The 16,075-nt window shown below is 38.6% G+C and overlaps 2 protein-coding genes across 2 annotated transcripts in view; both read left to right on the forward strand.

Annotated features, from left to right (window-relative positions):
• Window positions 1-16,075, forward strand: part of LOC114356797 (UPF0605 protein CG18335) — a 19,057-nt gene continuing 2,982 nt past the window's right edge. Inside the window, exons 1-6 of the mRNA XM_028310153.1 lie at window positions 1-182; window positions 5,152-5,290; window positions 8,140-8,236; window positions 9,838-10,013; window positions 10,312-10,471; window positions 10,809-10,947. Of these exons, the coding sequence (XP_028165954.1) occupies window positions 136-182; window positions 5,152-5,290; window positions 8,140-8,236; window positions 9,838-10,013; window positions 10,312-10,471; window positions 10,809-10,947 (758 nt within the window). The 5' untranslated portion in view covers window positions 1-135. The remainder of the gene's footprint in view (window positions 183-5,151; window positions 5,291-8,139; window positions 8,237-9,837; window positions 10,014-10,311; window positions 10,472-10,808; window positions 10,948-16,075) is intronic.
• The window catches only part of Elp3 (elongator complex protein 3), a 5,935-nt gene continuing 933 nt past the window's right edge, over window positions 11,074-16,075 (forward strand). The window contains exons 1-5 of the mRNA XM_028310151.1: window positions 11,074-11,741; window positions 11,870-12,034; window positions 13,365-13,479; window positions 13,592-13,842; window positions 15,315-15,480. Of these exons, the coding sequence (XP_028165952.1) occupies window positions 11,182-11,741; window positions 11,870-12,034; window positions 13,365-13,479; window positions 13,592-13,842; window positions 15,315-15,480 (1,257 nt within the window). The 5' untranslated portion in view covers window positions 11,074-11,181. The remainder of the gene's footprint in view (window positions 11,742-11,869; window positions 12,035-13,364; window positions 13,480-13,591; window positions 13,843-15,314; window positions 15,481-16,075) is intronic.

The following is a 16,075-nucleotide window of genomic DNA, read 5'->3' on the forward strand; positions in this document are numbered from 1 at the left end:
CGTCGACGTCATCCGAATCAATGAATTAATTTTACTAAATTCAAGTAAAATCCAAAATTCCCCTTATTTTTCGGCTGAAATTATGAAACATCAGTGATCTTTGGCTTCTAATATCACAAAGTAAAGTTTGGCAACATGGCGTTGGATTTAGTCAGTATTGCACAGCCCCATTATATTCCTGGGTTAGTTAATTTCATTTTCTATCTATTTCTAGGTAGGTAGGTATGGAAATAACATGCAGACAATATGGTGATTGAATTTCTATCGCCACTTCTTCTCAGCACCCGCTTTAATTGCCCCGAAGTGGTGGTAGAGCAAATTATATTTAGGACATGTAGGCCCTCGGGAAAGTGCCTGCCTCAGATAATAGAAGGGAATCCCTTCCCTACAGGCCAAAGACTTACTAAGTATTTTAATTGTGGTAGCCCTGGTTGGTAGCCTGGCTACAGGTAGAGTTCACCAAACCAAGAGATGCTTACTATCTTATTGCTATACTATGTATGATACAAGCTAATTGTGAATAACTCTTCATAAGTTACATTGGTAGATTGCTAGATTGGTGCCGTAAGAGGCGACTTAGGGCCTACACATCTAACAGAGAACGGGCAGCAGCGCTCTCTGAAAAATATCAATCTTTTAAACTGCGATCTCCAACCCGTCTGCCAAGCGTGGGGATTATGGCAAAAATACCCTCCATTATAGTGGAGGAGGCTCATAGCCCAGCAGTGGACTGTAAAGGGCTGTTCATGATGATGATGATGATGATGAAGTTAGATTGGACAATCCAATTGATTCAAACCTTCATTATCCTAACCACATTACCTTGAAGTTATTCAGTTAAACTTTTTTCACCTTACGAAGTGCCCGGATCCCACCTACTTAAAGACTCTACATTTCACGCAATAACTTTATGTCCCATGTGATAATACGCTTAGTGCCAAATGTCTTACGAGTAGGTTTATCTTAAAAGACCAGCTTCGCATCATCATCATCGATTTTATTTTATCTGCTTTGTCACGTGACTTGGCTAACAATGCTATTTTCAGAGCTATAGCCTTTACAACTTTAGACACGCATCGGGTCTGAGCTGGCCAGACCAGAGCTTGCATAATGCCATTATCCATGCCCCAATAAGATTTTATAGCCGTACTGTATGTAGACCAAGATGTAGGCTAGGTCATTATTTTATAGAACCTAGTAACTACAGTCGCTTAGAACTGCTAGTGCAAATTCAAGAGGAAAGGAAATTGAAAGGTAAAGAAGAATAGAGATAAAATAATGCGCAAAAGGTAGGTACCTTTAAAGGGGAAAAAACCTAAGTAAAGCATTATTTGCTTTAGGGCTGATTTTTCAATCGTCAGATATCTTTTAACTATAGAATAAACTTGTCATTTTGACATAATTCCCATACTAAAACTGTCAATGTGCCAAAGTTATTCTTCAGTTTAAAGTTATCCGACGATTGAAAAATCGGCCCTTACTTAGGTTAAACTCTTGGTAAACTCCTTTGGTGCATTTGTGGTCGACGACTTTTGATTGCTTGATGTCGATTACTTTCCTTCCTCTGAAAAAGTTACCTACTTTCTCAATCAAACATCGCCCTAATAATATTGTTTTAAATTCCGATGAATCATATTTAATTTTATAATCGTAAACATTTTTATTATGCTTAAGTCTGAGTAGGTAAACCTAGTTCTAGTAGAGTTCTTATAATGCTGAAATAGTCGTTCCCATTTTGATGACGAATGTACAAGCAACACCTAAAATGGTGTTTGCATTTGTCCTCCGAGCTCCGTCCAGAGGCGCCAGTTGTTACGTAAGCTTTTGTAAAGCTCATATATCTCTTGTCAAGCTTTAACTTGTAATTGATGTGTATTGTACGTTTTTGCAAAGTTCTTTTACGTAATACTGAACGAACACGATGCGTCGGCGAAAAATATTTTGTAACATGAGATATGGGACTGAATTGTCGCCGTGATAATAGAATCTTTATTAATCGATGGACGTAACTGATGATTAATGGGATGTCTGATTATGTATTTGGGTTTTTAGTTCAGTTAAAAATAACATCGTTTATTTTGAGCTTGGATTTTAATCCCGAAACAAACTCAGATTTACATAATTGTATTGTAAATAATCTGCGGAAAATCCTTATCGTATTATTTTCACAATGAAAACCTTCATTGAATTTCATGAAGCTCAACAAAAATGCTGATTCAATAATGCAACAAGAAAAATTAGAGCCTGAGTTAGGGCGATGCATAAAGGTTTTAAGTTAATCAAAATATTATTCTTAGTCTATTTGAGTATTGTAACCCGATTTTCCCATTAAATCTAAGTAACATAAGTATTAATTTACTTCTAAGCTACATTGACGAAGAATATACAGGGTGGTGAGGGTGGAAACGATAAGTGATCTCACTAGATTATTTCTAAACTATACAAGATATCGAAAAACTGATTACTGATTCTGAAAGTGCTTCACAAGCTCTTTCAAACGGCACTAAAATAGGTTACAGAATAAACTGGATCTATCCGAAAATTCAATGTTTCCAGCTTCCATACATTTATTAAAACCACATAACATTAAAAACTATACAAGATATTCAAAAACTGGTTACTGATCCTGAAAGTGCTTTACGAGCTCTATCGAATGGTATCAATAATAGGTTACAAAATAAACTGGATCCATTCAAAAATTCAATGTTTCCAGCTTCTATACATTTAGTACAGCCACAGTCATGGCACTCATGTCTTGTTAATATTATAACAAGTACTTAAAGCCTAAAACCAATGTTTTCCAACAATAATTTTAAATAAGAATGCAATTTACGAGTTCATTTTAAGTGTTTATTATTTATTAAAAAAAAACCGGCAAAGTGCGAGTCGGGCTCGCGCACAAAGGGTTCCGTAGCAGCAAATATAATAAACTTATTATGTCAATTTATACACCTGGTGAATGGAGCCTAAACTCTCCCGATATTTTGCCTTGTACTTTTATGTATGAATATTAATTTTATATATGTATTTATAAATATTCCGAGCTAAAGAGGTGGCAAAAGCAATGGCAAACAAACCACAATCAATAGTATTCGGTTGTCGCTGAACACTTGGAAACTGAATACATGACTCCGATAGATACGGAAACAAGGCTTTTACATATATTTTTTGCGATTTTCCTAGAACACCAACAAGACTATCGTACACACGCAGTATTCCATTAATGTAATAAATACAACTCCAGTGCCCCACTAATCCCACGTCACCGTCATAAATTACTTGAAGGTGCGTCTCATTTTTAGGTACAGGTTCAATCAGTTCAGGGTGTTGAAATAATTCTAGCTCACGCGGTCTAAATGATGTGCACCGAAGTAACTTTTCATGAAATGCGCGAACCACATCATCTTCGATATAGTTATTATAATTCAGAATGTAGGAAAACGTATTATCTAAAGTATCCATTGTTAGATGATATACAATAAGCTTTAGAAATTTTAAAAACCTGCTACGAAACACTAAAATTTGCACCAAAAACAAAGGAATTTATATTATTGGGGGATTTATTAGTACGTGACCGGTTTAATAGCACCTATTAAACCAGTATACCTACTTACTTATTTTTTATAATAGGTACAATTCAATATTAAAAAGTCTCAACGCCAAATTCGACTTGCGAAAGAAGTAAATGGGAACGATGAAATTCTCTTAGCGCGCACAAGTGACAACGACGTCTGCCCTCACGTGTCTGCCCGTTCGGGTCGACGCGGTTAGCTATCTTATCCCCGCTCCCGCGCGAGACCACGCCCCGCAACTCACGCGCTGCAGCGCAGCGAGCGACCGATCTTCTTGAATCGATGTAATAATAATCTATAGGATTAACGCGTTTTAAAAATATTGGTTCGATGGATATGTTTAACCTATTATTACTCAACAATCACATTTGTAATATTAAACTTTATCAAATGCACAATGTATTTAAGGTACATTACTGGATAAGGATTAATGGCGTATTGCTTGAATAAGCTAATATTTCTCGTAAAAAGTACCTACATTATAAAGATTTTATATCATCGCGGATTTTAAAAGGTGTACAATACTGTAGTATATTTTTTGATCTATCTTATAAGGTTCAGCCATCGTTTTCAGTGTAAGCACAATAACTTAACCAAAATTACAGTTAAATCAACCTATCTCAAAAACTATAAGAGATACTTTGATCAAACCAAAAATCGTTGAAAGAGTTAATTAGCATGCATCACCTCTATTTTTTTTAGAATTTTATACCCCGTAGTTATAAAAATAGAGGGGGGGGGACATACTTTTTACGACTTTGAGAGCTGATATCTCAAAAACCGTTCACTTTAAGAAAAATGTTTTTTAGAAAACTTTATATCATTTTAAAAGACCTTTCCATTGATACCCCACACGGGTATGTACATCGAAAAAAAAATTTTCATCCCTCAGTTACATGTATGGGGGGCCCCACCCCCAATTCTTTTTTTTACTATTTAGTGTCATAATTTTGTAGCGGTTCATACAACACATATTCCCATCAAATTTCATCACTGTAGTACTTATAGTTTCCGAGTAAATCGGCTGTGACAGACGGACAGACGGACAGACGGACAGACGGACAGACGGACAGACGGACAGACGGACAGACGGACATGACGAAACTATAAGGGTTCCGTTTTTGCCATTTTGGCTACGGAACCCTAAAAAAATACTTCTATTATTGTTTGGCTGGCATACATTTAGTAATGGAGGCTGAAAACATTAAATTTTCTGATAGATCCAGTTAATTCTGTAACCTAATATTGGTACCGTTAGATAGAGCTTGTGAAGCACTTTCAGGATTAGTAGCCAGGTTTTCGATATCTTGTATAGTTTAGAAATAATCGAATGAGATCACTCTTATCGTTTCCACCCTGTATATCAGCCTTTGGGGTTCCTCTTCCAATATAATATGCCTCCTCTTCAACCTTCTACCGACTTCTGTCCCTTGTCCCTTCTTCTGTCCACTTACATCCAGTTTATTCTAACTTGTTGCCATATGTCATTTGTCCATCTTTTAGGCGGTCTTCCTCTGTCGTGGGTGTTTTTGGTCTCCACTTTAAGGGCTACTTATACTTCGTTTGTATCTCCCCACAGATATACAGGCCACTGTCCAGAGTACAAGTACAGGATCGGCGACACTTATGGCTCCACCACGCACAAGATCCTGCTGGACCCCAGTGTGCAGCATTCTGAGAGGCTCGTGTTGTCTGACAGAACTGCTGACGATTTTCAGGTAAGATAGATAATTTAGCTTCATTAGTGAGGCACACACACACATTTCGGTTTCAAACATGTTATAAAAATACTAGGAAATGTTCCTATTATATCCAAAGGACAAAGTTCATAAGGCTTAGCTCTACTTAGACGACATTCTCACTCGAAGAATATATAATAGAAGTATGTAATAAGTTCTATGATAGAATGTCGAGATTGCACAGAAAATGCGTATTTACTTTACGGTAACATAAACTATCAATCATTTTTAGTTGAATGATCAAACGAACTTACCAAGTGAAGTTCGATCTAAATTATCCTGTTTTCGCCGAAGAGATTTAAGGACAGACGGACAGACGGACAGACGGACATGACGAAACTATAAGGGTTCCGTTTTTGCCATTTTGGCTACGGAACCCTAAAAACGTCATCGGCATCGCTATTGCGTAAAAAATTGGCCAAGTGTGTGTCGTGCCACGCGCAGTGTAGGGTTCCGTAGTTGTCTGTCGTTACCACAATATATTTCAGAAGCAAGCAATTACTTCATCTAAAGTCACTTTTCATATTTTCTTCTAAGGAATTTTTAGTATAATACATGAGTCAAATGACTATTGCTCTTAAACTAAGTAATGTATCTTAACCGTTATAGTTTTCCTTAAAAAAATTCATCCTCACTTTACATGCAGGGGAGCTATCCTAGATTTTTTTTTCAAAATTTTATTTTACCGTTTTGTTGGCGTGATTAATATACATACCTTCACAAAATTACAGCTCCCCAGTACCAATAGTTTCCAAGCGAAACTTCCGACAGACAGACAGACATATCGAAACTATAAGGGTTCCTTGTCAGGACTACGGAACCCTAAAAAATTACATTACATACGTATGAAAATATTATGTATTCGTAGTTAAAGTAACCAATAGTCAAATTCGACAGATGTCAAATGACAAGTGGTTAAATAACAGAAAAAAATGTTTTTATAACAATGTTTAACTTGACTTTTAGTACATTTTTTAACTATTAATTTACATTTTATTAATATTTAACCATTAGTAGTAAAATTTAACAATTAGCTATTTTAACTATGAATCAAAAAACTGGTCCTAGGTTGAAGCAATTGCTTGTCTTAGGTACTAAACGACGGGAAGCTATTATTTCATATAAATCTAATAGACTCGAAGCGTAGACATTGCAAAATAGGCATTTTATTAAATATCACGTGAGATTAGGGGGGTGGGGGAGGGGGTCAGGAAAAATCTCACCAAATCTCACCAAGGGGGGCGGGGGGGTTGAAAAATGGCCAAAATTGTCTCACGTAATTTATGGACGCCCCCATACCTGCTCAGATGAAAAGATGATGACACAACTAAGTGACTGTTACTGAGATTCATTTATAATTATAATATTATGCTAAACAACCCTGGGTTGTGAAGTCAATGTTGTGCTTGTAGATGAAAACTGTATAGGTAAGGACTTATTTCATGGCAACCACGGGCCGGACGACATAGTGTGGGCAGGCCCTATCTACTGGTGGACCGACGATCTGGTGAAGGTCGCGGGAGGTGCCTGGATGCGGGCTGCGCAGAACCGGTCGTTTTGGAAATCCTTGGGGGAGGCCTTTGTCCAGCAGTGGACGTCTCTTTAGCTGAAACGACGACGACTTATTTCATATTATCACGTAATAAGTAGGTAGGTATTACGTACTACAGGTTTCATGCCCAACCATTAGAACAATGAATAGGTACTTAAGCAGAGTAGAGGGCACTCGGTCCTTGATAGTTGCGTACAGTTAGCGTCATAAGTTCGTGACACCCAAAGTAGCCAAAAAGTTCGCAACACGTCTTTATTACATAGGAATAAGGATTGTGTTATCAACTTTAGGAAATACGAACTATTTAACGCTGACTGTACACAATTAACTTATTTACCTGGAGGTTCTATACCTACTTGTATTTCCCGCGTCACCGCGTTTTTTACTTGTTTGTATTGCAAAGGAATGGGTAATTTTGAAAGTGAAGTGACTAATGTAGAATATGCAAATTACGCGTAAGTTTAACAACGATCACCAATTAACGCCTAAAAGCACTTATTTACGAATGCTATTTATAAAACTTACAAAATACGTGTTTTAAACTCTATTGTTAAGCTATAGGTCTAGCGCTTAAGGCCTCAGCCTCGAACTTAGCGGGCAGCGGGGCGGCGGCGGCGGCGGCGCGGGAGCGGCAGGATCTTATGCGTAAAATCAAATAGACCGGTTCTCGAAAACAGCGGCGCGGCAGCGGGGCGGCAGCGGGCAACGAGCGGGCAGCGGCGAGGGAGCGGGCAACGAGCGGGCAGCGCACTCCTTCTTTTGCCCACAATAAATCGAGCGTTAGGAATAAATTTGAATCGAAATAAAATTGTCGACGTTGTTCAGACATTTCGTTTGCGAATAAAAACAAATATCTCGACAACACAACCCCGAACACAACACTTCGCCGCTAAAGCGCCGCGCGAGCTGCCCGCTTGTTTCGAGAACGGGTCTGCGTTGCCCGCCCCGCCCCCGCGCCGCCGCCGCTCCCGCCCCGCTGCCCGCTAAACTCGAGGCTGAGGCCTAACTCAGCCAGTGCCCTTGGCCAGTGCCTGAGGTATGGGAGCGGCACGTGACGTGATTTTGACATAATATTTTGACGTTACAAATAACATTATTGCACTTCAATTTTAGAACGTAAGGGAGCGATCTTAATCTCGATCAAATCAAAAATAATTTTCATCGTCTACAACAGGTCCCCTAGCTAGACAAACAACAAACGTGTTCACAAAGATTCACTTTAGCTATCCTGGCTTGAAGAATTTCAAAATGCTTTAACACTCGACTGTGTTTACAGATCTTCCGTCCCCCTCAAACTGACATAGATGTCGTGAATGCCAGATTCCGGAATGGCGATCCAGTCTACAAGCACCCCATGATACCAGGATATGAAGGTACTTCGTAGTTCGTACACCCTTCACTTTTATTGCAGATTTCTTTTTATTCACAACGAAGAAGTTCTTGGCCCGCATCTCCGGATGGAAAGTAGTGATTAGGCCGAAGGTGGATGCAAACTTCACCCGGAATCCTCAACCATAGAGGAACTGGCTTATTAACTCCAACTGCAGGAACACAACGATGCTGTTAACATTGATGTGACGACAGACCTAACTGACTGTACCACCAACCGAGTAGAAAATTATGCACCCATTGGAATCAAACCCGGGACCTTTAGATCTGATTTTTTTCAGGATGATGAGCAGGTAGTCTTATCATAAGACCACAGAGGCGGTTAGAGACCACAACGCCAGTGGTCGAATATGTTCTCTCTGCTAGAAACTGTATCTACTCTAAAAATAGACCTTAGACTTGTCAACGATAAACACCTAATCGATCAACGGTCTGTGTAGACCGGTCACAAATGGGGCATACTCGGTGATTCAGCACTGACTCACGGTGTGAACCGGTCGCTGGAATGCAATAATTTCCTGAAGTCTAATTTAATTTTAAGCCCAACGATCTTTACGTAAAAGATGTAATATTTTGTAAGGATATTGCGGTCAGACGCTTTCCTTATCAGCAAGCGTATTTACCCGTATGCTAAGTGCCAAAGTATTTCTTTGTCTTTTGTAAATTAAATCGTCCTACCTAGTACCTTTATTTCTTTATCACAAAATATGTTTTGAAAAAGTTGTTCATGATTTAGCCCTGACTCCTAGCGTGAGAAACGCGTTAATTGGTCTCTAAATAAATCGCCTCTACACCATCGTTCGTATAGATTTATGTGAATATGAAATAAAGGACGTCCACAGGAAGTATTCTGAATCTATTACACATTCCTATGCAAGTAGACCATAACGACGATAAACTATTAAATATACTGGTAAATGTATTCAGAGAGATCAAATCAAGCAAAGGAAGCTGTTGTTATCCTTTATCTTGAATCGGCCCAGTTACCCTATCTGATAGTATGTGTTTGCGTTCTCTAATAACGGTATAGTCTCATTTACAATTATTATTACTGGTGTATTTGTTAGTGGGAACACTATCCACACAAAGTTTTCATGAAATATTCAATAGCCAATGATATTCAATAAGAAACGGTATATTCAAATGGTTCCGAACAACCGCTGGCTGGTTTTAATCCAGCATGAAATGGGGAATGTCTTTTTATGATTATTTGTTAGCGGCATCTTTTATTATTTTGAGCTGTGTCATGCATGATGCGATGTAAACGTTGATTGTTTTGGCTAATCCATCGTCTGTTCACATGTTAAGTTATTATAAATAACGCCTAAACTGCGGCTAGCCCTACATTATGCTAATTTTTGTTGACTGCCATAGAGTTCTATGATAAAGCTGTTCAATAGCAATAATAATTATCTAAACTTTGATTGGTTTTATCGTTAATCTGCTTTTAATGGTCATTTTCCCTTTTACTCTATTCGACAATCACCTGTCTCTGATAGCGTAATTTGGAGCCATCAATAATATCGTGATAGAGACAACAATATCTCGATTGTAAAGATTCAGGACTTTTTATTTCCGAATATAGGTTTTCTACCCCGACTAAACGCGCACTTCGGCCAAAGATACACGGTATCAGCGACAGAAGCACTATCAGAGTTCCAGAGGCTACAGTTGAACCAGCGAGCAGCACGAAACCAATTGGAAAGAGTTGTGGACTTGCAAGCTGGAAAAGGACAACCATGGGACTTGGTCGACAGATTTGTAAGTGAAGAAGATTGAAATTGGTCCTATTTTCATCCCATGAGGATAGTTTTTGTATCCTCTATTTGCAAAGCATGATGCTGGTTGATGGTACAAATTATTTAACATTTTGGACATGAACTGATGAGGAAGAGGCTTTGTGAGTGGAAGAATGGAAGAGTTGTAATGGGAGGAGATGAAAAAAGAAGAAAGGGTGCAAGAATACGATGTGGAAGTGAGATGAAGTTCAGATGGAGTTCGAAAATGCTAAAATCCAAGGAAAATGTCTAAAATTCTAAACACTTATATTTTTCTCCAGTCGGCGACGGCAGAATTTAAACTACCCTTAGTGGTAGTACGGCCAGAATGTGCAGGAATCCTACGAGACCTGCCAATGGATGAGGCAAAACTATCACCAGCTTCACATTCAGTCAGCCCTTACTTTATGGAGGACGGTCCAGAGAAGTTCATCAAGAAAGGTATGGAGATGATGGCATTCGTGCAACCATAGCGATATTTTCAGATGAAATACTTTTTGTGGAACACTTTATATAACTTAAAAAAAAATTGGTATCCATGGAGATGACGTTGTCAGATTGATAGTGATTTTTTAGCATTTTTACAATCAGTTTTTACAATTTATTTAAAATAGATGTCTTACGCAAAAATACACGCCTCGTTTGTCAGGACTCAGATTTGGGGGTATAATCCATCACAGTCAGTGCGTGAGTAGATAATAAGTTAAAACTTTGTCTTAGCAAACTATAACTTGGATCGAAGATCTGCGTAAGTAATATACTACTCTGTTTTCTATAGGTTTTGCGGGTCACGTGCCTTATGGTTTCCAACGCTTTGGCGAATCATCGAAGAAGCTCACGAACTCGGCTCTCTGCGACTTCTCCTCCAACTACAGGCGAAGGCAGAGCACAGAATGGGCACCAGTTAATGTAGTCAAGTAAGTAAATTATGCCAGATTTTTAAATAATCAAACGTTGATGAATAATAATTTTCGACTCGATGAAGCTGTATAATAGTTTCTGCTTTAGTCCGTTTCCTATTGATGAAACTAAACGTCATAACATGTGGCCGGCCAACTGTCAAATCTGTCATAGTGTAAAAAAGTTCGCACTTCGTCGTACAACGCGGATTTATTTTTGTGCGACTTAATTTCTCAATAAACATTAGCAAAATGAAGAAAAAACCTTTGTCGAATCTTTCCAAAGAGGAGCGGATGGTGATTGTGACATCCGAGCTCATACAAGAGCTGCTGGTGGCCCATCGCCAGGGCAGAGATGTTAACCTCAACAAAATGAAGACTAGGATTTCAGCTAAATACGGATTGGATTGTTCTCCGAGGCTGGTTGATATCATAGCTGCGGTACCTGCTGACGCTAAGAGCATTCTTTTACCCAAATTGAAAGCAAAACCTATACGTACAGCGTCAGGTATTGCCGTGGTTGCTGTTATGTGTAAGCCACACAGATGTCCGCACATAAACTTTACGGGGAACATTTGTGTGTATTGTCCCGGCGGTCCTGATTCTGACTTCGAGTACTCGACTCAGAGCTACACTGGGTACGAGCCGACGTCTATGAGAGCTATACGAGCGCGGTACAATCCTTACTTGCAAACTCGGCATAGAGTGGAGCAGCTAAAGCAATTGGGCCACAGCGTGGATAAAGTAGAGTTTATTGTGATGGGAGGCACTTTTATGAGTCTGCCTGAGGATTATAGGGACTATTTTATAAGGTAAATACATTTTTCCATTAAAAATTCTGAGCCTTATATAGGAACTACAGCTACTACATTGGAAAGTCGGTTTTTGAAGATTATCAGCGACTAAGAGCTACTCTAATTGTATTTATACTTATTTTTAGGAATCTCCATGATGCTCTATCAGGCCACACATCCAGCAGTGTGGCAGAGGCGGTGAAATACTCGGAAAGAGCGAAGACCAAATGCATCGGCATCACAATCGAAACCAGACCTGATTATTGTCTGCAGAGGCACATGAGTGACATGTTGAACTATGGGTGCACTAGGTATGTACTGAACTGTTTTAAATGTGTTTTTATCTGCCTTATAATAGAAAACACCCTTATTTACTCTACCTTGAAGGTAAAAGACTTGGAAATAGCATTTTGTCTTGACTACCTTGAATAAAAAGAAATACAGCTTTTGTTTCCACTTAAAGTCATGGACCTATAAAAAAAGTCGGACGGATTCTCATCAACAAAATACTGTGACATTAGGATACACCAGCTTGCCTGTACGTACAGGCCGGCTCGCACACATTCACACCCTGATACACCACTTCGAGTGCAAACTTCACACAGTTGACACATTTAAGCAGCGAAAAAACAACACGAATACGACATGTCTTGTGTGATGAAATTGTGTAAAAACCGTTCTGTTCGAACAAACAAAAATTAAGGAATCACATTTCACAGGCAAAATAATAATCCAATCACTTATTTTCCGACATTAAAATATTGAAATTAATTGAAATCAAACGTCATTCACTCGAAAAAATAATACGTCAAAGACCAGTGTTCTCAGTTATTTACGTGGGAAAATTACCCGAAATATGGGAAATTAATAATAATTTTAGGACTTTATAGTTATTTACTACGCATACTATGGAAATAAAATAATTTATCATAATAATTGTGTTTTAATGGGATATATTTTCATAGGCAAATTTGATCCTTCCCAAAAATGTGGAACTGCGAAATTCAAATTTTCTTACATTGATTGCAAGTCAGTGTCAGGTTGTATGTTAAAAAAAATCTATCAGAGATAATAATAATATATTGATGATGCATAAGATTATGATTATAATGTACACAAGATTCGTAATTTGTAACTGCGTGAATCATTTTTGATCAACATTATGTACATACCCTGACACACTGACTTGCAAACAATGTAAGAAAATTTGAACATTGAAAATTTCGCGCCTACCTCAACGCATTCACCTTTCATCCTTTTAAAATGGCACGGAATAATTCTGTCTACATTTCCAAGTAACATCTGCCGATCTATGTTTTTCTTAAAATAAATGGGTAAAATGTTTTGGCTAACATGGCATCCCTAAATTCACTCACACAATAGACAAACGCCAAAATTTTGCGTCACAGTTTTGTTGTAGCGCGAGTTCCGTCCGCCTTTTTTTATAGGTCCATGCTTAAAGTATTCTAATTCAAATTCTAATTGTCAAATCAAGTATAAACCCTTGATTCCTGCAAAAGCTGTCATAAAATTAAATAATGCAGGAATTGAAAAGCAATGATATTTTTCCAGCTTTATTTGTATTTCCCAGTTTTGTTTCACTTTCCCACAATAAATATCTATTGATTATTCAAATTCCAGGCTTGAAATTGGTGTGCAATCAGTGTATGAAGATATAGCCAGAGATACTAACAGAGGACACACTGTTAAAGCCGTTTGTGAGAATTTTAATTTAGCTAAGGACGCAGGATATAAGGTAACAATAGTAAAAAATCTTTTACCCATGTCACATCATTTCTTTTGCTGTCAACTTTCTGCTTAGTAAAGAAATGTGTGCCAGTTTATAACGTTAAAAATTAAACTTGCAGATTGTAGCACACATGATGCCAGATCTTCCCAATGTTGACTTTGAAAGAGACGTAGAACAATTCATTGAGTTCTTTGAAAACCCAGCGTTCAGAGCTGACGGTCTGAAGATATACCCCACTTTAGTAATCAGAGGCACAGGCTTGTATGAATTGTGGAAGACGGGAAGGTACAAAAGTTACCCGCCTTCTACATTGGTAGATCTGATCGCAAAGATATTGGCTTTGGTGCCCCCGTGGACTCGAGTCTACAGGTAAGATAAATGTTTACAAAATCTTATACAGTTTGTTTTTCATTATTATTTGTAAGACTCACTAAATAAAAGGAATTCAAACAAATTCCTTTTGCTTACAAGATATTGCATAGATCAAATTACTTGTAGGCCTAAGATGCGGGCCGCGATAAGCGTTTATTGCGACGCTTTATCGATTTAACGCGATAAGCCCATACATTTGTCGTCTAAAATCATCGATCTGGGGGCACGGCAGTGCCCCCACCAAGTCGAGCAAAAAAGCGGCACGGCCGTACCATCCTTTTCTCGAAGCAATTCAGGCCATTTTCGACTGCCTGTAACTTCGTTGTGGATAAAACTAGAAGGCTGAATTTTCATTACCTATGCAGGCATTGTAAAGACACGGTATATTTAAAATTTCATTCAATTTGAACCAGTAGTTTAAGAATTATAACGGGTCAAAGTTACGTAATTTTGTCACTCACTGACTGACTCACCGATCATCAAAATTCTAAGGCACTTCTAGCAGACCTAGAAGCTTCAAATTTGGAATATAAGTAGTGTTTGGTGTATGAATCAAGGAAAAACTAAAATATTTGGGGGCACGGTAGTGCAACCGCCAAATCGCGTAAAATTTTTCAATTTTGGTCCAGTTTTCTAGATACATAACTGCTGTCTACAAAATACAAAAAGAATGAGATTTGGGGGTACGGTAGTGCAACCGCCAAGTCGAGTAAAATTTTTCAATTTCGGTCCAGTTTTCTAGATACATAACTGCTGTCTACAAAATACAAAAAGAAATGAGATCCCATCAAAAACAATACTTGTCAAAAAAACCAAGTCTCGCAACTCAGTTGTTCTACGGTAAAAAGTTGTGAGATCCATGTAATACCAAGTCCAGGCCAGGCAATTTTTAACGTTTTACATAAATATATTGACTTGGCCATCGCATGAAAACACGTGTACCTAAATTAAATTATTTAGTGCGATGGCCAAGTCAATATATTTATGTAAAACGTTAAAAATTGCCTGGCCTGGACTTGGTATTACATGGATCTCACAACTTTTTACCGCAGAACAACTGAGTTGCGAGACTTGGGTTTTTTGACAAGTATTGTTTTTGATGGGATAAGATATTTATAGGCGCGCATTCGAGCCCGACTGAATGGCATATTGTGTTAACACAGATCACCAAGTTACAGAATTCATAAAAAAAAATGTAAGACTATTGATCCTGCTCAACTACTTAGAGTAGGCGCACACCGTTGATTTTTCGTCAGCAGATAGTTTAGTCGGGCAGTTGATCAGTATGGGCATGTATGGGAGTGCGCACACTAGGCTGATTCGATTTGGCCGATTCTTCATACAATTTAAAATCGGGCACAACTATCAGCCAACTAAAAATCAATGGTGTGCGCCTACTCTTACAGTTTCAAAAAGAAGTTAGTCTCTTCTAGTCATTCCTTAATACATTGTTCATACTTTCCTTTCAGGGTCCAACGTGACATTCCCATGCCCCTCGTCTCCTCCGGAGTAGACCATGGCAACTTGCGAGAGCTGGCTTTAGCACGCATGGCTGACTTAGGTACAGACTGTCGAGATGTGAGGACTAGGGAGGTCGGCATTCAGGAGATACATAACAAAGTCAGGCCGTATGAGGTAAGTTCAGTTTTTAATTGAGTTTTAATGTTGAATTATGGTGCCTGTAAGTGTAAGCCACTTCACATTAGGGCAGTGGTTCTTAACCGGTGGTCCGCGGACCACTGGTGGTCCCTGGAGACATTCCAAGTGGACCTCGAAGTGCACTTGCACAGCTTGGTTAAAAAAACTACTTTTCACTGATTTTTGCAGTCAATCTGGTTTTGACCGATTGTGAGACAAGACAGAAATTTGGCAAAATGGTCCCTCATGACTTAAAGGTTAAGAACCACTGCATTAGGGCGACAGCAGCGCGGCAGCGGCGTTTTTATAATGTGAAGGCATATAGCGTGAAATTATCGGTAGCGCGTCAGTCGCGCGTTTGTCGCGCTGCTAAAGTCGCCTAAATGTGAAGGCGCTCTAAGATACTGAAGTGGTCAGCAGTTTGTTAGAGAAGCTTTTAGAAATGACAGTGTCTTGTTTGTTACCTCACTTACCGCTCCGCTACCTCGCTCCGCTCTTGTAGACAGTCAGCCTTAGTATTTTTATAGCTACATTATCGAACTACCTGCAATGCCCACAGCTGCTACCATTAAACTGTATGTTAACTTTTTAT

Source organism: Ostrinia furnacalis, unplaced genomic scaffold, assembly GCF_004193835.3.
Source record: "Ostrinia furnacalis isolate ACB-3 unplaced genomic scaffold, ASM419383v2 OfSCF2928, whole genome shotgun sequence".
NCBI classification, from domain to species: domain Eukaryota; kingdom Metazoa; phylum Arthropoda; class Insecta; order Lepidoptera; family Crambidae; genus Ostrinia; species Ostrinia furnacalis.